Raw genomic sequence first — 22,076 nt, forward strand, 5'->3', positions numbered from 1 at the left:
TAGTGAATAAGTTACATGATGAACAGTACAAGGGCAGTCATCACATAAGCTTTCGGTTTTGCTCATGCATTATGAACTATAAACAGTTCAAATATGAATATACATTTGATTTTTAAACTTGATTTACATGTGGATACCACATTTCTCTATTATTATTATTTTTAATAAAGTGCTGAAGTGGTAGGTAAATACGAGATAAAGGTAGAAAACAGAGTTTAGTGTTGTAAGAGAGCAAATGTAGATGATCAGGTGTGTGCCTGTAGACTGTGTTAATCCGAGCTAGACGAGGGCAATAAACATCCATGTATGCAGAAGATTTCTCTCAGAACATGAGGGGGGAGGTTCTAAGCCTCACCTCTGCTGCTCCCCATTTTCTCACCAGATGGCCCCCTGCGACTGTGCCTGTCTTAGGTTGTTCCTCCCTTGAGGAATCTTACCCGTCTCTGGCTAACCAGTCATCTTCCGGGGTCATACAGAGAAATGTGAAGTTGGTAAGTGAGAGAGAAGCCTTATTGTTTGAAAAGGTTAGCTTTTTACTTCTTTGCATATTTATGCCCTGTGGCTTCTATGCCCAGCATTTGTCTTGAGGTGTCTTTACCACTTGGAAGAATTATGATACTCGGTAAATTCGACATGTGGCACGAGTTCTATTTAAAGGTTGTGATTAGGTAAGAAGAAGAAAAGCTATAGAAGTAGCAGGCGGAAGAAAACATGGGAAGATTGATTATTTCTTTGACGTATCTTCTTGTAGAGTAACTTCAGCATGGATAGGTTTTAAACTACTAATTAAATTGTGCACACACGTTAACATAATAGGAATATAGTTACATAACCAAAGCATACCTGTAATTACCAGCCATCTCCAGTGAAACCAAGAAAACCAGTTAGGCACCTTAGGCATTTGTGAAAACTTATCTATGATATGGTGGATATTGTCCAACTGAACTTGAACAGTCTGAGAGAATTCAGATAAATTAGAACAACCCATTCCTGGGGACTGTTCACATCCCATATGTTCTTTTAACAATAAATAGTCTGTGGTTGTAAGATTTTGGAGTGCTACAATTTGCACTTCTCCTAATTCTTGGTTGAGTTCCAACAGTATAGATCCAGTCCAATTTGTTGTTTTACTATATGCACAGGCCAGCTTAGATATCTCCTTCATCATTCCCATGGCAAGTCCAGGAACTGGTGGGATGAGTGCATCTACACCTGTGGCAGTGCGTGGATCTTTGTTGGGGTTTTTTTTTTTTTTCTGATCATCTTCTGTCATGAGTCTTCCCGAGAGTGCTGATGTTGGAAGTTCTTTTTCATATCGTATCTTAGTTCATTTTTGGGGTAGCCAAATTAGGCTTTGATCCTCTGTATAAACACAAACAGACCCTTTGCCTACACTTTTATATGCCCTTTATACCCTTGTGTAGAACTCATTGGAGGTCACCACACAGGAACTGCTTTTTTTTTTTTTTTATCATTAATCTACACTTACATGACAAATACTTTGTTTACTAGGCTCTCCCCTATACCAGGTCCCCCCTATATACTCCTTTACAGTCACTGTCCATCAGCGTAGCAAACTGTTGTAGAATCACTACTTGTCTTCTCTGTGTTGTACAGCCCTCCCCTTTCTCCCACCCCGCTATGGATGCTAATCTTAATACCCCTCTTTTTCTGCCTATCTGGGAAACTTTTAACCTCTCTTTCACTCCTGAATGATAACCTTTCTGGAAAGAGAATTCTTGGTTGAAGGTCCTTTTGTTTCAATACATTAAATATTTCATGCCACTTTTTTCTGGCTTGCAAAGTTTTTGCTGAGAAGTCTGCTAATAGCATGATGGGGTTTCCCTTATAAGTAATTTTTTGCCTTTCTCTAGCTTATTTCAGTACCCTCTCTTTATCCTTTATCTTTGTCATTTTAATTATTGTATGCCTTGGTGTTGTCTTTTTGTGGTTCCTTTTGTTAGGGGCTCAGTGCACTTCTAGGACCTGGGTTATCTATTTCCCTTCCCATATTAGGGAAGTTATAGGGAATATAACCCAGGGGGCATCTAAGGTTCAGCCAAACTTAGCTTGTTTTTAAGTTAACAATTTTTCTAGAAAATACATATCTGATGAATATATGGCAATTAAAGGTTTCTGCCTTCCTGATATTATTACTCATTAAAACTTCTAGTTATTTTTCTTGAGTTGTTACTCAATTCCATTTGTAATTATGACTCTGTACACTGCAAACACTATGAGTTCAACTGGATTTGAAAGAGCTTTGTATGTATGTATTCAAAATTACTTTTAAGTCTGCAATAAGGATTTTTCTTGTTTTCCTTAGCTTTCTGGTCATCAAGCTGAATTCAGTCGGTGGTGGCATAAAGAGATGAAAGCAGTGAAGTTTCCATCCCAGGGAACAATCTTTGATTATTATTTGGACCACAAAACTAAGAAATTCTTGCCTTGGGCTGATAAAATCCCCCAATTTACTCTGGATCCCAATGTACCTCTGCAGGTAGGTGTCTAGAGCACAGTAAATTTCAAGCCACATTGTGCTGGTTTGACCCTCTTTTTGATTGTTTTCAAGCAGTCTTTCTCTTCCTGCTTGATGGATAAATTATTGTTGATATGGTCAGCATATAACATTTCCTGGTGAAGAAGAATCTCAGTTATACGATTGAGTAGTGAGATGACATTAGATTTCTGCAACTTCCTTTTAAAAAATATTTCAATTTAATTCTATCGTAACAGGTTTCTTTATATTTTCCTAGAAATTTTGTGAAATTTATTAAAAGTTGGGGGCATATTTCTATAGTTCTTATATCTGCCCTTATGTCTTAACACTTTTCACATATAACCTATTTCTTTTAAAATCCTAAGCCATAAAATGAATGTTTAATTTCCTCAGCTCATGCATTTCAAATTCATATGGGAGCTGACAAATCTAAATAAATCTTTCTCTCTTTTTAATTTTCTCTTCATGTATTATTGTTCTTTATTGAATCATTCTTTAATAATTTTATCCTACCTCAGTCTGCTTTCCTTTTCATATTTCTTTCTCAAAATCATGTCGTTCTGATTCATTTTGGAGCTTATTATTTCAAGGAGTGCCGTATGAATACAACATAAGTAATTTCTATGTCATTGTTTAGAAGGCAGCTATTGTCAAATTAGAGAAAATCCGATGTATTAGTTTCTTGGAGTTCTGTAACAAAGTCCCACAGTCTAGGTGGCTTAAACAACAGAAATGTATTTTCTCATCGTTCTGGAGGCTAGAAGCTGAAAAGGTGTCAGCAGGATCGGCCCCTCCTGAGGACTGAGGGCGAGTCGGCTCCGTGCGCCTCTCCTGCCTTCTGGGGGGTGGCTGGCGATTCTCTTGTTCCTGCCTTAGCAGTAGTTCAGCTTCAGTCTTCATATGACATTTTCCCTGTGTGTGTGTCCTATATGCAAATTTCTCTTTTTATAAGGACATCAGTCAGATTAGGGGCTTGCTCTATTTCTGTTAGTTTGTGAGGGCTGTCATACCAAACTACTACAGACTGGGTGGCTTTAACAACACAAGTTTATTTTCTCACAGTTCTGGTGGTTGGAAGTCCAAGACTGAGGTGTCCGCAGTTTGTTTTCCCCTGAGACCCTGCTCCTTGGCCGCACATAGCCACCTCTTTTCCCTCTGTGCACAAATCCCTGGACACTGTCTCCAAGTGTGTTCGAATTGCCTCTTATAAGGACACCACATTGGACTAGGGCCCACCCTAATGGCCTCATTTTTACTTAACTACCCCTTTAAAGACCCTGTGTCCAAATACATAGCACATTCTGAGGTATTGGGGGTTAGGCTTCACCATATGAATTTTGGGAAGACACAGTTCAACCCGTAACACCTAACATGAGGAAATTTATTTCAAGAAATTCAGAGGTAGGATGGACCTAAGACTGATTAATTTTGTGATGGAGGTATAACCAAGGATTCAGGTCATCCCATCTCTCTGTTCTGCTCTTCTTAACACTGGCATCATCTTAAGACTGGGGTCCCTCCTGATCTTGAGATGGCTCCAGGGCCCCAGGAGTTACCTTCAGAGGAAAAGGAGACTTCTCATATTAGGCCTGGTGAGATCTTTCTCAGAAGCCCTAGAGAAGACCACCTCCTGCATAAGGGGTCATTTGCCACCCCTAACTCAGTCTCAGGCCAGGATAATGGGGTTACCATACTTGGCTTTGACAAATCATCCTGCCACTTGAGGAGCTGGGTTGAGCTTCCTCAGAGCGCATGCTGTGGAAGGGGCATGAAGACTTGAACAAAGTGGAGGTTCTGAGAGGAAGGAGGTGGAGAAACGGGTGTTGGAAGGCAACCGACGTGTCTGCTCCATCTGCTTTATGTATTTTAAGATCTCTGTTTTTGCTTAGCCTACCTAGACTTCTCCTGCCTGGCAGTATTATCTAGCTGATGGGAAGCTGAAAATTTGTAATTAACCAAAGACCAAAAACCGGTAACACAGGCTGATGCACCTGATCAATGATATTTATTCAAAAGGGAACCTATTAGGACGTTGTAATCTTACTTTACACACAGTTGCACCAAATGTGGTTATTTGATTAACAGCCTTTTAACATATTGGAAGAGAACCATACTGAATTGGTAATATCAGCCAAGACAAATACTAAGTTGTTCTATGTCAGGCCCTTTTCTAATTGCTTTATATAGATTAACGGATTTAATCCTTATAAAACTTTCTAAGGCATGGACTATTTCTGTCCTTTTTACATATGGAAAAATAGGGGTACCAAGAGATTAAGCAATGTGTCTTCAGGTCATTTTCTAAAGTGTGGTGTTCTATATGGTAGGTAAAACAGGGCTCAGGTTCTGGTCGGGCTTGCTTGACCCCAGTACTACCACTTCTAGTTCACTGTGACTGTGGCCAAGTTATTAATGTTCTGTGGGCTTTAGGTTCATCATCTCTGAAATGGAAATAACAAAATGCTCCTCAGAGACTTATGAGTATCGTATGACATTTTGCATAAAAAGTGCTTTGCATAGTACCTGTCGCATCTCAGCTCTCAGTGTTAATTATTGGTATTAATGTAGAGAAAAGAATTAAGAGCCAAACTAAAAAGCAAATAATGACAACCAACAGCAAAAAAGGAGAAAAAAATACCACAAAACACAACTATAACTTTTTTTAAAACATCATCTGGGACTATTTAATATGGCTCAGGACAGTCTGTGTCTTTCAATAGGCCCTGAGGGTATCACTGAGTTAATATGAAATTCTAGAGTAAATGTTCTTAATTATGAACATGATCCTGAATGATCTATAAAATACTCCATTGTGTTCAGTATATGCTAAGCACGTAAGGAAGAACCTTATTCATTTTATAATTTATGTGCTTTTCTTATGAACAATATGAATACTGCAAATAGCTTTTCACTCCCTTAATTTGACCATTAAGAAATGCAAGAAATTATCAGTTCTTTTTTAATCACTGTGCAGAATTCTATTTCTGCCATGTCTACACTGCTACTCCTTTTCTTCATCTTATCTATTAGTCTGTGATCCCTGAGTCTGATTTTTTACTTACTATTATGTATCCTTCATTTTATTTATGTAAGCCACCCCAGATTCTTTGTGGAACAAGTGTAGTGTCTAAGTAAATAGCCAAATTTCAAAACAGAAACATTGTTATAAAAATTTTTAACAGAACAATGCATAATCAGTTTCAAATATGCCTTGGGTTTGTAAATATTCCACTTAAATTCATTGTTCTCCCCAAACTAGTTACTATCTCCCCATGCTGATCTCCTTTAGTGTGAATTTTGTGTAATATTTTGCCACTTAATCTTACCAGGCATTGGTACCAACTCTCGTTTATGAGTGGCTTGACTTTTCAGATGTTCGGTCAGCTCCTTAAGAGCAGTGGGTGGTCTCTTAAATGTTTACTATATTCCCTAATGTGCCTAGCCCAAGATTACGCAGAATATAGGTATTCAATGATAGGAGCGCTTGGGCGCTAGTACTTGATTGAAAAGGACAGTTCAGTTACTCATGCTATTGTACTTGGGCGGCATACACAGTTGCTCTCCTCAAGCAATGATGTTGGAGTTCTGACTATTCAAAACTGAAAATTGGGTGAGATCTCTCCTACTGGGAGAATTCTTTGGGCCTCAATTCTAAAGTGACTATGTTGGTTCAGATACACAATTTTGGAATGTCTCCCCCTCTGACCTTTCTCTCATTCAATTTTTCCCCCTAGAGAGTTCTGGTTCACACGTCAGAGACAATTCGTCTCAGCTATTTTGTGCAGCTGTTGCTTGAGAAAGGACAACCAGTACTGCTAGTCGGAAATGCAGGGGTGGGAAAAACAGTCTTTGTAGGTGACAGGCTGGCAAGTCTCTCTGAGGATTACACTGTGTCCCGTGTGCCTTTCAACTACTACATGACATCTGCAGCTCTGCAAAGTAAGTGCTCCCCCTGTTCATATTCCAGTAATGAGATCAGAAACTGTCAAGTCAGGGACATGCAGCCCCAAGGGATGCCTACTTTCTCTAGGCTTTAGCCATTTCCCTTAGGTCTCAGGTGAATTTTTACTTATTGCCATTCTGGGTAAATACACTTTGTGATTTTGGTTTTTCATATGGGTTTCTTTGGCTAGTTAGAACTCTTTACAACAGTAATAATGATGTCAACAGTGTTCATTGCTTTGCCTCTAAACTGTTTGGTTACTTTTAATCAATTTCATGGGGCCCTGACAACAATCAATTTCATAGGGAGTACTCCAGGGAGATAGTGCTCTGGGTACCTTTCCAAGTAAGAAATTGATTTAGGAGAAATTCATTACAACTATACTGATGGAATGACAGGCCATGAGCTGTTGATTAAATCTTAGAAAAACTATGAGAATAATTTTAAACTGTTGAATAAATGTATCAATGTAATCAAAAGAACCTGAGTAAGGAAGGACAAGCCAAGTAGACATGGGGAGGAGAGAAGCAATCCTATGGAGAGCTGATATTGGTGGGTATTAACAGGGCCATATTGTGTGTATGGGGGGCAAAGTCTCCCTGTTGTCCAGTACTTTTTGAAGCCTGGTTTCTGTGTTGTATATGTGCATTAGGTATATTGTTACAATTTTCTCTGTTATATCAGTAGAGAGAAGTTACCTTATTGACATGAACTCAGCCAAGAGTGATTCTTCTTTCAGAGTCAAGTTCATCTCCTTGCCTTTGTGAAAGGAGCAGTTTAAAAGCTGACTCAGCAGTATTTCATTAATTTCTTTAGCAAATATATGTTATTTATCTACTTTTCCCCAGGCGCCATATCCACTGCATGTTTTTCACTCACAGACACAGCAGAAGGGATCATTTCATGACTTGTATAGGGTATGAGTATGCCTTGCTAATTCCTGAAGGGGCACAGGCGTAAAACTTAGAAATTGTCTATTAGCATGAAAAAATAGAAAGTAGCAGTGTCCTCTAAAGAAAGTTGGGATTTCAAACTTTCAAGATTGGATGACCAGGCAAAAATGGGAGATGAGATGGAAGAATCAGCTTAAGCAAATGCGTGAAAGAGAGATAACTGTGGGACACAATTAGTTAATTGAACCTCTAGATTTACTGAAGCCAGTGATGGGATAGAAGTCTGGCAGGGTAGAGTCATAATGAGATAGAATGCCCAGCTGTCAAGTTGGCCGAAGACCTCAGGAATTTCTAAGACTCTAGCATAGTCCCAGGCAACCGAGGATGGTCACGGTAACTATAAAGAGAGCTGAGCTGAAAGTCAAAGAGAATGCATTTCATTTCATAGGAAATGGGGAGCAATTGATGGGGAGCAAGGAACTGACAAGATGCAAGCTATACTTGGGAGGGGAGGTCTGAGATGGGGAGACCAGGCTCCCCAAAGAGTGTACTGGCTGAATACACTGTTGCTCTGTATTAGAATTGTAAAGGGGGAGGTGAAAAGGAGGGGCCATGAGGTACCATTTGCAGGCTGTGGTTGGGCAGATCAGGGGGGGACCAGAAGATAAAAGTTATGTTGAGGCTTTGCATCTGGCTGGCTGGGAAAGTGTTAATCCCATAAGCAGAAGCACAAAAGGCAAAAAGGAAAAGGTAGGTTGCGCGTGAGGAAGAGGCATATTAAATTCAGTTTGGGAAGAGGTGTTTATTTGGCTGTTGCTAAATGTCCAGGCACCAGTAACCAATAGGAAACAAGTGTTTGGAAAGGCAGGGCCACTGCTTGGAAGAGGGGTTTGGTGATTTATTCATTTTATACTTCTTTGTTCATTAATTTATTCATTTGTTCATTTAACAGATTACTTGTGGTTGTCATCAGGAATACTGATGAACATGAACATGACATAGTTCTGTCCTCATGCTATTTATAATCCGTTTGGAGAGTCCACAAATAATTAGATACTACTTCTCAGACACACACTGTTCAGGATTTTCTACATTTGTGATTTTCTCTCAAACATATGGACACAGTTAATTAGCCACATGAAGAAATGATAACTTGTATTGAAGGATGGTGTCCACACACAGTACCCTCTTGTACCTCTGCCCTCTGGCCCAGGAAGAGGTGTGGGAGACTCTCCAGCTGTCCCTAGATGATCCTGCAGAGCAATAGAGAAGAAGGACTGAGAGGCCAGGCCAGGCCGTGGCTGGACTGGCAGTGGGCCAGGGGAGGAGAGTGCACAGATAAGCGATGGCGTTGTCTCAGATGTGGTGTCCAGGGTGCTATCCCATTGCAGACGTTGACTCTCCAGGAATGGAGAGATGAGGGGAGCTCTGGCAACAGGAGGGAGGTTGGCAGGGGAGCATGACATAGAAGGAGGTGACAGGAGATGCATCTCTGATATATCAGCCTTCAGGGAGGTGACACTTGAGCCATAGAGTGGATGAAATGGACAATGATGAAAAATGAGAAGGGAAAAAAAAAAACTAAGGACAGAAAGCTACATTTTATCTGATTGGTAGAAAGAATTATCTCTTTGTTTCAGGAATTCTTGAGAAACCTCTAGAGAAAAAAGCTGGTCGTAACTATGGTCCAAGAGGAAATAAAAAATTGGTTTATTTTATTGATGACATGAATACACCTGAAGTGGATTTATATGGCACTGTTCAGCCCCACACTCTGATTCGACAGCATATTGATTATGGACACTGGTAAGCAACTGTATTTTATACTCTACCTAATTCTTATTATTACAGCTAAATATTTAAAAATGGAATAACCCCAATTTCTTTGTCTTCTGAGGAGCATTTTCTGTGACACCTTAAGAGTTTCCTTCTGCATCCCCTTTTCCTCTCTGTAAATGGAATAGATGCCCATATATATTTGGAAGAATTAGATCAAAAAGTTTTTAGAAGCATAAACTGTCCAGTTTAAGCATTAACTTCTTTAATACATTAACTCACACTGAGTTTCTTGGGAGAAGCCTCCCCTTATGCTATGGTATATTGGTAATATCTGGGCATTGTGGTCTGCGATCCCTGCTGTAAGTAAGAGTCCTGCAGCTTTGCTGTGGATATTTCTAACCAAAAATCAGGTCACTAAGACTTAATAAGCAGTAATACTATGTATTGACTCAGCTCTGTTGATTCTGGTCAAAGGAACTATATAACCTTCTTCCAAGCTTTAGTTTTTATAACCTGGAGATCAGGCTAATAAGCTCAACTTCACAGCAATTACAAAGATCAGAGGAGACAGTCTGTGATGAATCCTTTAGGAATTGGTGGATTTTGTGATCACCTTTAGTTTTCAGATTTAAGACTCTGTTTTCTGTTTTTCAGGTATGATAGACAGAAGGTGATGCTTAAAGAAATCCACAACTGTCAGTATATTGCCTGCATGAATCTGATGGTGGGCAATTTCACAATCAATCCTAGACTACAGGTAGGGGGTTGAGAACTGCTGTCTCCCAAAGACCCCTAAATATAATACGTTAACATTGTAGATCTTCATGCATGGTGCCTTTGAGTACAAATCAAAGCTCCTACTAGATGTTTGGTTAAGCATGTAAGCTTTTCTTAAAAATTAATAGGCTATCTTTTAGAGCAGTTACAGGTTTACAAATCATTTAGCTGTTTCAGCTGAAAGTGCAGAGTTCCCATATACTCCCTCATTCCCCTAACCTCATTTTACCCTATTACAAATATCTTGCATTAAAGTGGTGATTTGTTACAACTGATGAGCCAATATCAATAAGTTGTGAATAACTAAAGTCTAAAAGTTTACATTAGGATTCATTCTTTGTCTTGTACATTCTATGGGTTTTGGTATAACAATCCACCATAAAAGTATCACACGTTATACTTTCAGATCCTAAAATTCCCTTTGCTCCACCTATTCATTCCTCCCATCCTCCTGAATCCCTGGCAACCACTTGATCCTTTATGTCTCCATAGTTTTCCCTTTTCCAGAATGTCATGTAGTTCGTATCATGTGGTATATAACCTTTTCAGACTGGCTTCTTTCATTTAGCTTAAGTATGCATTTAAGGGTCCTTCATGTCTTTTCATGTCTCGATAGCACATTTATCCCTGAATAGTACTCATTGTATTGAACAATCACAGTTTGTTAATCCAGTAGCCAACTGAAGGATGCCATGGCTATTTCTACATTTGGCAATTATGTACACAGCTGATATACATATGTATGTGCAGGTTTTGTGTGTGCATGTAAGCTCTTCAGTAACAATCACCACCACCACCAATAACATATACAGCAATAATTGCTGCTTACTAACTTGTCTGGAGTCAGCTGGAGGTTGGCTAGGTGACCCTGATGATCTTGGCTGGGTTCATTCATGTGTCTGGGAGTTGACTGTCAGCTAATCTAAAGTGGCTTTGGCTGGAGAGATTGAGACAGTGTGGCCCTGTCCCATGTGTCTCATCCATCAGCAGGCTTGTAGAATTCATGATAAAGGTGTAAAGCCTTCAGAACGCAAATGGAAACACACAAGCCTTTGACAGTGAGCAGCATGTCGTCACTTCCACCTCTTTCTGCTGGCTCAGTCAACTCATATGGGCAGGCCCAGACTCAGAGTAGAAAGCACTACAAAATTACAGGAAGGGATGAAACAGAGGTTTGTTTGTTTGTTTGTTTAATTTACTAGTATTATTATAAAACCCCTGTGTTATGCAACTTTTATGTTTGTTTTTCTTTTCAGAGACATTTCACAGTGTTTGCATTCAACTTTCCATCCTTGGATGCGCTCAACACCATCTATAGCCAAATCCTTAGTTGCCATTTCCAGCAGCAAGCATTCAGTGCATCAGTTCTCAAGAGTGGCCCCTCTTTGATACAGGCAACAATCGCGTTCCATCAGATGATGACACATAACTTCTTACCCACAGCTATTAAATTCCACTACCTCTTTAATCTGAGAGACCTATCAAACATCTTCCAGGTACCTTGATGGCTCTGTATTATGCATCTGAGTGAAGGGATGATTATAATAAAATTAATGGCATAAAATATGGCACTTAGTTTACAACTATGCTATGTACTTCTATATGCATTCTTTCATGTTGCACCATAAACTTCTCCCTGCAGTAAGTGTGGTAAGGTTATTATCCCCATTTTATCAGTAAGAGTAGAGGTTCTTCACAGGTTGCATAGAGACTTAGTAACAGAAGCAGGGATAGAAGACTGTACTACCTATTTCATTTATTCCTTATAAATATTTGAGTGCTTCATTTTGTGTCATGTAAGAAGGATTGTCATTTTCTCAGACTTAGTGATATGATTTTTAAATATCATAGTTTCTTTAATTGCTATTTGTTTTGACATTGACACCTTGCTTACCTGATAAAAGGACAGTGCTTATATTTGATTTAGAAAGGCAATTCCAAAGAGGGAATTTAAAACCTGGAATTTTTTAAAAAGTCCAACTTATGGGGTCTTCTCTATAAAGTAAAATTAGTGGAGAATTATTTATGGCTTAAAGTTATTTTGTGAGAGAGGTAATAAACTGGTTGAATATGCAGACTTCATGGGACTTGTTTATATTTGGTGATTTTTGTTTCTTCATGTTTTTATAACTCTCTTTTTTAAATCACTCTAGAACTATCTCAAAACCATAACACTGCATTAGACAACAGCTTCCTAAGAACATGACCCATTCCTTTTCATCTGTATAGTTCTAGCACTTGCCTGAAAGGTTGTGCTCAATAAAGTGTTATTTAAAAGTGGGTTTTTAATGTTGCAAGAAAAGGGAAGGAAGGCCATTGGTGACCTGGGATGGAGAGGCTGTCTGCTCGCTGTTCCCAGGCAGTCTGTTGGCAGCTCCTGACACCACCAAGTAATCACTTAGCCACTTGCGGCTAATTCTCCACGACCCCCTTGGTGTCCGCCGCTGAGTCTGGAGCAAGCTGACTCATTCCATTAGGAGAGAGTCTCTAGGAATCCAACCTACCCATAAAGTGTGAATTCAGAAAACTTAACTTTTGGTCTCATATTTGTAATCTGCGAAATCAAAGGATTAGATTACTGATTTCAAAGCATTTTAGAATTAAAAAGCTAGGATCCTGTGACTTTCATGTAAGCTGTTTATACTTTGGTTTTAGAAATTAAATAAGTTGGAAGACTTAATAGATACACATTCTCAGATGCAGTATTTAGTTCTTGGTCTGGCTTTTGAAATGCAGTTTTGCTGTTTCCCAAAAAATGGGTTTAATGAGAGTAAATTTTTAAGATGTTGCTTACCAGAGTTACCAGAGAGAAAGACTGTTAATATATATGTAAAATACATAATGTAAATATATTAAAAATATTTAATATTTCAACTCAATAAGTTGTTAAATTCAGTATACAGCTAAAGAAAATATTTAAAAATTATCTTGTAATGTCATCAGCTTCTGATTTTTAAAAATTTTCCCATTATTGCCTTGTAGGGGATATTATTTGCTTCTCCTGAATGTTTAAAGGGTCCAAATGACTTAATACACCTGTGGTTTCACGAATCTTCTCGTGTTTATGGAGACAAACTGATAGACACAAAGGATTGTGATTTGTTTCAGAAAAAAATGCTGGAGACTGCTTATAAATATTTTGAAGTAAGTGTATAAATGCCAGAGGTCACTGTTTGCTCTGGGACTAATTGGAGTTGGGGCAGAAGTTAGCTAAGGATGTGAATGAATTGTGCAAATACTTACCTTATTGAAATAGCTGTGATTCCAGAATATACTTTGTCTGTTCTAGGACACATTCCACCCACCTACTCATACATTGATCTGCAAGCTTTTTCCTTGACAGGCCACTCTACCTCCAGATGAATCATTCCAGATGGTTGACATGACCATACTTTTCTCTTCCTTCTCCTGCAGGGTGTAGACCATCATATGCTGCTTCAACAGCCCCTCATCTATTGCCACTTTGCCAATGGTGGGGAAGACCCAAGTTACATGCCGGTGAAGGACTGGGAGGTGCTGAAATCAGTTCTTACAGAAGCATTAGATGACTACAATGAACTAAACGCTGCCATGCACCTAGTTCTATTTGAGGATGCCATGCAACATGTGTGAGTTGGCTTGGCTAGTTATGATGCTTTTTCACAAGTAAAAACAGCTGATTTTTAATTATAATTTTAGGGTATCCATGATTGTTTTTCAATAGATTGTACTAAGTACTCCAAACTACCGGTTCTTACCTACAGTTTGCTACACAATATAAAACTGTGTCTCTATTACTTATATCACAGTCTAAATAATGTCTTATACAGGTAAACTACTTTCTGAAGTGCCATCATAGACATAATTTCACTGTTGCCCTGTTAGGTAAGAATATTGAAAAAGAGGAAGATAAGGGACTTGTTCAAAGTCATAAAGTTCATAAGTACAGAGTCAGGATGGACTCAAACTGATGTGAACTGGTTCAACATGTTTATTGAGTACCTACTGAGTGCTGAACAGAGAGACTGCCAATCTATCCATGCTTTTTGAAAATTAGAAAAAATGGGTGAGGGGATATGTTTTCCTGGCAGAAAAAGGCCCCTGTTCTGGTGTAGAGCTTGTCCAAAAAGACTCTCCCTCACCTCCTAGACTGGGCTCCTTGGGCAGGGCACAGATTATATAACCATGTGTAGCCCCCCTGAAGTCAGACATTGTTCAAGGTCCTGGGGTTGCAGCCCAAACAGGATAGCTCAGTCCCTTCTCTAGTTGGGCTAACTGGTGGTGCAGATAGACATTTACAGGATGTAAACAAACAAGCAAGAAAGATGTTTTAAATGATCTGTCATGCTGAGAAATAGCTTGATTCTGAGAAATAAAATATGTAGATTCCCAAAGAGGGTCTGGGAATCTATGTGAGGAGGTAACATTTAAGGTGAGCTCAAGATGATAAACAGGAGGTAGGCATGAAAAGATCTGGAGGAAGAACATTCTAGGTGGGGCTAGTTTCATGTGGCCCCAAGGCTGAATGTTCAAAATCAGAAAGAGGGTCAGTGTGGCTGCAGCATGGAGAAAAAGCAGGGAGAGCAGCATACAACAAGGATGGAGAGGCAGGAATGAGCCTTGTTTACACAGCGTATTTCCTTGTAACCAGAGGAAAGAGTGTCAACTTTATTCTAAGAGCAGTGGGAAGCTTTTGGACAGATACTGTGTCCACAGTGTCAGGATTTGTTGATTAGCCTAAACAGCTCATCTTTACTGCTGCTATATGGAAAGTCTATTCATCTTTACGTCCAACAACAGTTCCCATCATTTCTCATTGGCTCTATTAGTTTGTTAGAGATGATGTAACAAAACACTGCAAACTAGGTGCTTTAGAAAAACAGATAATTATTGTCTCACACTTCTGGAGGCAAGAAGTCTGAAATCAAGTGTGAGGAGCTATGTTCCCTCTGAAGGTGCTGGGAAGGATCTTTTCCAGAATTCTCTCTCAGCTTCTGGTAGTTCCTTGGCTTGTGGCAGCTTAACTCCAGTCCTCACATAGCATTCACCCTCCATACATGTCTGGTCCAAATTTCTCCTTATAAGGGCTCCAGTCATATTGAATAAGGGGCCCACTCTACTCGATCTTAACCAATTATTTCTGCAATGGCATGATTTCCAAATAAGTTTATATGCTACAGTACTGGGGCCTAGGACTTCAGTATATGAATTTGGGGGGACACCATTCAATTAATAACACTGTCCTTTTTAACACATAGTGTTTGGGCAAAGATTAAAATAATGAAATTATAATTAAAAATAAGTCAAGAAAGAAGGAAGTATGGAGGAAGGAAATACAAACAAAAAAGTGTGGAGAATTTGATTTTTAGAAGAGTTACTCTTTAAAATGTTTAGCCCAAGTGCCTAAGATAAACTTTGGAGGCCTCCCCATTATCAGTTATCATAATCATGTCAAGTATCAATTGTTTTATTGATCCTTTGCAGTAGCAATCCTCTGATCACGCACACAAAGGGAGTTTTAATTGGCATCTGTGACCATGCTTTAAGGGAATTATTAGTAGCACTGTGTCCCATTGGGTTAGTTTGCACTGACTGCATGTGTGTGTCAGGGCTCAGGCAGAAGAGAACTGATGGTGAGGGAAAGAGTCTTCCCATATATTCCTTCAAGTGTAGTTCTGAGTGGCCTGGGAAGGAGGCTGTGACTTTGATGAGGGATTATGAGCTGGAAGCTGATTTACTCGGTGTTAAGAGATGATTTCAGAGCATGTCCTTGAGAGCTGTAGAAAGAGACTTGCCATTTAGAGCATCTTGTGAGGTATAAACTTCCAAGTGTCCGGACAATAAAGTGATGACCCTGCTTTGTAGCTTGAGGTTTCTCTTGTGTTGGAGTAATGTCACCGCTTTCCCAAGGTGATTTTGTTGTGTGGTCGTGAAAAGTTAAACTTAATGGAATGGCTGAGCTTGTAAAAGTACCCTGTCTTTTCAGTTACTGAAGGTATTCAGGAAATGCCCAGACCTGCTCATCCTAGTGTGAGTGACCCCCAACTTCATTTTCTCAAGAAGCACTCTAAAAATAACATCTATGCAGATCATTCAGGGCCTGGAGTTAAATTCATTTGAGAAAAGCAATCTAGAGCAAACAAAATAGTGTCCAGTTTTTTGCATTTGGGTATCCATATGCTAATACTTTGTTGCTCTTCTTAATATAGCATATATAACATAATCTTAATATAACATAACATGATTATGACATACTTCTTCAACCAAACCCCTATTTTGATCATGTTAAAGCCAGTTTATACCTAACTGTAGAATGTAGCAATCGTATCACTTAAGCATTCAGATTCTCTTCAGTAATGTAGAACAAGGGTTAGTTGACCTTGCTGGAAATTTAACTCTGAGTCTGAAAAATTTTGGTAAATTTTCTGGAGTGCTCAAGGCCCAGGGGAAGCTTTGGTGCAAATAAGGAAGAATCACATAAAGAGCCAAGTGTTTAATCTGCATGAGACAAATCACATGTGAATTGTTTCTTGACCTAAACAAATCCCTTCTTTCCAAATGAATTCTACAACAACGGTTCCTGGCACAAAAGCATTCTCCCTTTGATTTCATTTTACATGGCTGCTGGTGTGAAGTTGAGATCTTTCTTGCTCTGCTCATCAAAAAATACTGAAACATAGATGAAAGGCCTCATATGTGCCTGCCTTCTTGAGTTTTGATGGAGAGGAGTAAAGCACTGGCAGAGTCCAGGATGTGATTAGCACAGGACAGTTGGTGAGACAGCAGTGTAAGGGCAGATGCAGGCAGCATCTTTCTTTGGTGGCAAAACAGATAAACAAGGACTAAAGGTTTGCAGTAAAAATGGGAACTTAGTGTCTCAATATTTATGTAAAAAATAAAAAAGACATAGTCCCTGAGCTCTTTGGATTTCCTGCTGCAGTGGCCTGCTTTCTCTCACCAGGTGTCGCATCAGCCGAATCCTGTGGAGCCCTCAGGGTTATTCCCTCTTGATTGGAGTGGGCGGCAGTGGCAAGCAAAGCTTGTCCCGGCTGGCAGCTTATATTTGCAGCCTTGATGTCTTCCAGATCACTCTCACTGAAGGCTTTGGGCTCCAAGAACTTCGGGTGAGTAAAGGTGATTTGGCAGCCCTTCTCCCTTCTGCCTGGCAGATAACGTGTAAGCTGGGAGAACGCCCACGTCAGCTCTGATTCTCAGATTTGGCCAAGGCCTCCCCAGACATGGGAGAAGAGGGAAGCTCTTCAGAGGATTTAGTTACCTTTCGTTGTTTCTCCTTCATGGTCAAATTAGCAATAGTAAATTTGTTATGGGTGTATAAGCCTGTAGACCTGGCTCAGAAAATACTTCATTAAATACTTGCTCACACAAACATGTTTTTTCCTTTGCATTTACCACACCTGAAACTCAACACTATTAGTATTCCTGTATGATGGAATTAAAAAAAAGATAACTGCCTTTACAAGTGCAAATAGATTTCTTCCACTTCAGATAAGAAGTGAGGATAAGATATGAAAGTAAAATGCAATGAGAATACATTCTAGAAACTCTTCATGTGTTTATTTTTTCATTTTTTTCAATGATTTTTACTAAGTTTATATTATTGTGCAACTGTCATGCCAATCTAATTTTAGTACATTTCCATGGCTCCAGAAAAGAATTTTGTGCCCATTTGCAATCATTCCCATTCCCACCCCTCATCCCCAGGCCACTATTAATCTACTTGATGTCTCTGTGGATTTGCCTATTCCAGACATTGCATATAAATAGAATCATACAATACGTTACCTTTTATGTCTGGCTTCTTTCACTTACCATAATGCTTCCAAGGGTCAAGCATGTTGTGCATGCATCAGTACTTCAGCGTTTTTATGGCTGACTCATTTTTAATTGTATGATATATCACATATTGCTTATTCATTTATCAGTTGATGGGCATTTGGGTTGTTTTCACTTCTTGGCTTTTATGAATAATGCTGCTATGAACATGTGTATGCAAGTTTCTGGTTGGATATGTGTTTCCATTTCTCTTAGATATATTACCTAGGAGTGGAACCTGCTCTGTTATATTATAACTATATATTTCACCTTCTAAAAAATTGAGATATAATTGGTATATGACAGTTCAGATGTACGTATTAATTCAATGTTTGTATATCCTACAGGGTGATTACCACAGTAAGTCTAGTTTCCATCTGTTACCATACATTCGACGCCCATCACCCATTTCTCCAGTTCCCCAACCCCTTTACCCTTCCGATAGCCATCAATCTGTTGTTTGTATCTGTGAGTATGGTTCTGTTTTGTTTGTTCATTTGTTTAGTTTTTAGATTCCACGTACATATAAGTGAAATCATATGGTATTGTCTTTCTTTCTGTCTTATTTCACTTAACATAATACCCTGAAGGTCTGTGCATATTACTGCAAATGGCCAGATTTCCTTCATTTTTATGGCTGAGTTGTATTCCTGTGTGTGTGTGTGTGTGTGTGTGTGTGTGTGTGTGTGTGTGTTTATCACATATCACATCTTTTTTATCCCCAATCAGGGACACTTGGTTGTTTCTCTATCTTAGCTATTGTAAATACTACTGCAATGAAACAGGGGTACAGATACATATTTCTTTTTGAGTTAGTGTTTTCATTTTCATTGGATAAATACCCAGAAGTGGAATAGCTTGATCATATGGTATTTCTATTTTTAATTTTTTGAGGAAACTCCATCTTGTTTTCCATAGTGGCTGCACCAATTTATATTCCTACCAAACAGTGCGCAGGAGTTCACTTTTTTCCACATCTTCTCCAACACCTACTTCTTGCCTTTTTGATAATAGCCATTCTAAAAAGTGTGAAGTGTTACTGCATTGTGGTTTTGATTTGGATTTCTCTAATAATTGGTGATGCTGAACATGTTTTCATGTGCCTTTGGTCATTTGTATGTCTTGTTTGGAAAAATGTCTCTTTAGATCCTCTGCCATTTTTAATTTGTATTTCTTTGTTTGCTATTGAGATGTTTAAGTTCTTTATATATTTTGGTTATTTACCCCTTATTGGGCATATTACTTGTAAATATTTTCTCTCAATCTGCCAGTTGTCCTTTCATTTTGCTAGGTAGTTTCCCTTGCTGAGAAGAAGCTTTTAGTTTGATATAATCTCATTTGTTTATTTTTGCTTTTGGAGTCAGATCCAAAAACTCAATGCCAAGACCAATGTCAAATTTACCCCTATGTGTCTTCTAGGAGTCTTACATTCAAGCCTTTATACCAGTGAGTTAATTCCTGTAGAGTGTAAGGTAGTAGTCTAGTTTCATTCTTTCACATGTGGCTGTCCAATTGTCCCAACACCATTTATTTAAGAGATTGTCTTTTCTCCATTGTAGATTCTTGACTCTTTTGTCATAAATTAATTGACCATATATGCACAGGTTTCTTTCTAGGTTCTCTGTTCTTATCCATTGATCACTGTGTCTGTTTTTATGCCAATACTGTTTTGGTTACTATAGCTTTGTACTATAGTTTGAAAGGAAGGGAGCATGCTACCTCTGGCTTTTCCTTTCTCTACACTGCTTTAGCTATTTGAAGTCTTTTGTGATTCCACACACATTTTAAAATTCTGGTTCCATGAAAAATGCCAATACAATTTTGAATGTATTGTATCTATAGATTGCTTTGGATAGTATGAACATTTTAATAATACTAATTCTTCCAATCCATGAACATGAAATATCTTTCCACTTATTTGTGTCTTCTTCAATTTTTTTCATCAATGTATTATAGTTTTCAGTGTATAGGTCTTTCAACTCCTTGGTTATATTTATTCATAGGTATTCTTTTTTATGCAATTATAAATGGGATTGTTTTCTTATTTCTGTTTCTCATAGTTTGTTATTAGTGTATAGAAATGCAACTGATATGTGTATATTGTTTTTATATCCTGCAACTTTACTGAATTCATATATTCTCACACTATTTTGGTGGAGTATTTGGGATTTTCTGTATATAGTATCACGTTATCTGCAAACAGTGACAGTTTTACTTCTTTCTTTTCATTTGCATGCCTTTTATTTATTTTTCTTGCCTAATTGCAGTGACTAGGACTCTCACTACTATGTTGAATAAAAGTGAGAGCAGGAATCCTTGTCATGTTCCTGATCTTAGAAAGAAAACTTTCAGCTCTTTGCAATTAAGTATGATGTGAGCTGTGGGCATATCATATATGGCTTTTATCATGTTGAGGTAAATTCCTTAAATACCCATTTTGTTGAAAGTTTTCATCATAAATGGATGTTGAATTTTGTAACATGATTTTTCTACATCTATTGAGATCAGCATATGATTTTTATCTTTCATTATGTTAATGTGGCATATCACATCAATTGATTTGTTGATGTTGAACTATCCTTGCATCTCTGGAATAAATCTCACTTGGTCATGGTGTGTGATCCTTGTGTACTGCTAAATTTGTTTTTCTAATATTTTGTTGAGGATTTTTACATCTGTGATCATCAGGGATATTGGCCTATAATTTTCTCTTCTTGTGGCATCTTTGTTTGGCTTTGGTATCAGGGCAATTCTGGCCTTGTAAAATGAACTTGAAAGCATTCCCTCCTCTCTTTCTTGGGAGAGTTTGAGAAGGATGTTTATTAACTCTTTGAATGTTTGGTAGAATTCACCAATGAAGCCATTTAGTTACAGACTTTTGTTTGTGGGGAGGTTTTTCATTACTGATTCAGTCTCCTTACTAGTAATTGGTCTATTCAGATTTTCTGTTTCTTCATGATTCATTCTTGGAGGATTATATGTTCTAGGAATTTATCCATTTCTTCTAGATTGTCCAATTTGTTGATATATAATTGCTCATTGGAGTCTCTTATGACCCTTTGTATTTCTGTTGTGTCAGTTATGATTCTTTTATTTCTGATTTTATTTGAGCCTTCTCTCTTTAATTTTTGGTGAGTCTAGTTAAATGGTCATCAATTTTGTTTATATGAAGAACCCACTCTTAGTTTCATTGATCTTTTCTATTGTTGTTTTAGTCTCTATTTCATTTATTTCCATTCTGATCTCTGTTATTTCTACTAACTTTGGGCTTCCTTTGTTCTTCTTTTTCTAGTTTCTTTAGCTGTAGTTAGATTGTTTGAAATTTTTCTTGACTCCTCAGGTAGGCCTGTCTTATGAACCTCTCTCTTATAATGATCTTATAGCTTTTCCAGTTTTCTTCTTGTAATTGTTTCTAGTTTCATACCATTGTTTGTAATATTATTTCAGTTTTTTTAATTTACTGAGACTAGTTTTGTGACCTAAAATGTTATTCAGCCCAAAGAATTATCTATGTGCACTTGAGAAGAATGTGTATTCTGTTGCTTTGGGATGGAATGTCCTATATATATCAAGTTCATCTGATTTAATATATTGTTTAAGGTCAATGTTCCCTTATTGATTGATCCATTGATGTAATAGAGTATTAAAGTCCCATAGTATTACTATATTGCTGTCAATTTTTCCCTTTATGTCTGTTAATATTTGCTTTAAATCTTTAAGTGTTCTAACATTGGATTAGGTAATCTATGTTGGTTAAGTACCTATTACCTCTAATTAGGTAATCTATGTTGGATGCATAAGTATTTACAAATGTTATAACATCTTCTTGGATTGACCCCTTTATCATTATATAATGCCCTTCTTTATCTTCTGTTACAGTCTTTGTTTTAAAGCCTATTTTGTCTGATATGAGTATAGCTAAACCAATTGTCTTTTCATTTCCGTTTGAGTGGAATATCTTTTTCCATCCTTTCCATCTGTGTGTGCTCTTAGATCTGAAGTGAGTCTCAGACTTTTAGGCAACATATAGATGACTCCTGTTTTTTTTTTTTTTATCAATTCAGCCACTCTGTCTTTTGATTGGAGAATTTAGTCCATTTATAGTTAAAGTAATTTTTTATAGGTGTTCACTTAATGCCATTTTATTGTCTTCTGGCTGTTTTTGTAGTTAGTCTGTTCCTCCCTGATCCTTTGATATTCTTCCCTTGTAGCTTGATGCCTTTCTTTAGTGTTTAGATTCCTTTCTCATTATCTTTTGTATATCTACTATAAGTTTTTGCTTTTTGGTTATCATTAGATTCACATAAAACAATGTATATATGTTACAGTCTATTTTAAGTTAATAGCAACTTGAATTTGAATGCATCCTAAA

At 38.0% G+C, this 22,076-nt stretch overlaps 1 protein-coding gene across 1 annotated transcript in view; it reads left to right on the forward strand.

The window, feature by feature from the left end:
- Positions 1-22,076, forward strand: part of DNAH11 (dynein axonemal heavy chain 11) — a 363,375-nt gene that overhangs the window by 186,994 nt on the left and 154,305 nt on the right. The window contains exons 45-52 of the mRNA XM_057504579.1: positions 2,327-2,500; positions 6,235-6,439; positions 8,977-9,142; positions 9,770-9,872; positions 11,149-11,388; positions 12,875-13,036; positions 13,307-13,500; positions 16,833-16,995. Coding sequence (XP_057360562.1) covers positions 2,327-2,500; positions 6,235-6,439; positions 8,977-9,142; positions 9,770-9,872; positions 11,149-11,388; positions 12,875-13,036; positions 13,307-13,500; positions 16,833-16,995 — 1,407 coding nt within the window. The remainder of the gene's footprint in view (positions 1-2,326; positions 2,501-6,234; positions 6,440-8,976; positions 9,143-9,769; positions 9,873-11,148; positions 11,389-12,874; positions 13,037-13,306; positions 13,501-16,832; positions 16,996-22,076) is intronic.

The sequence above is a fragment of the Manis pentadactyla genome, chromosome 7 (genome assembly GCF_030020395.1).
Source record: "Manis pentadactyla isolate mManPen7 chromosome 7, mManPen7.hap1, whole genome shotgun sequence".
NCBI lineage: Eukaryota > Metazoa > Chordata > Mammalia > Pholidota > Manidae > Manis > Manis pentadactyla.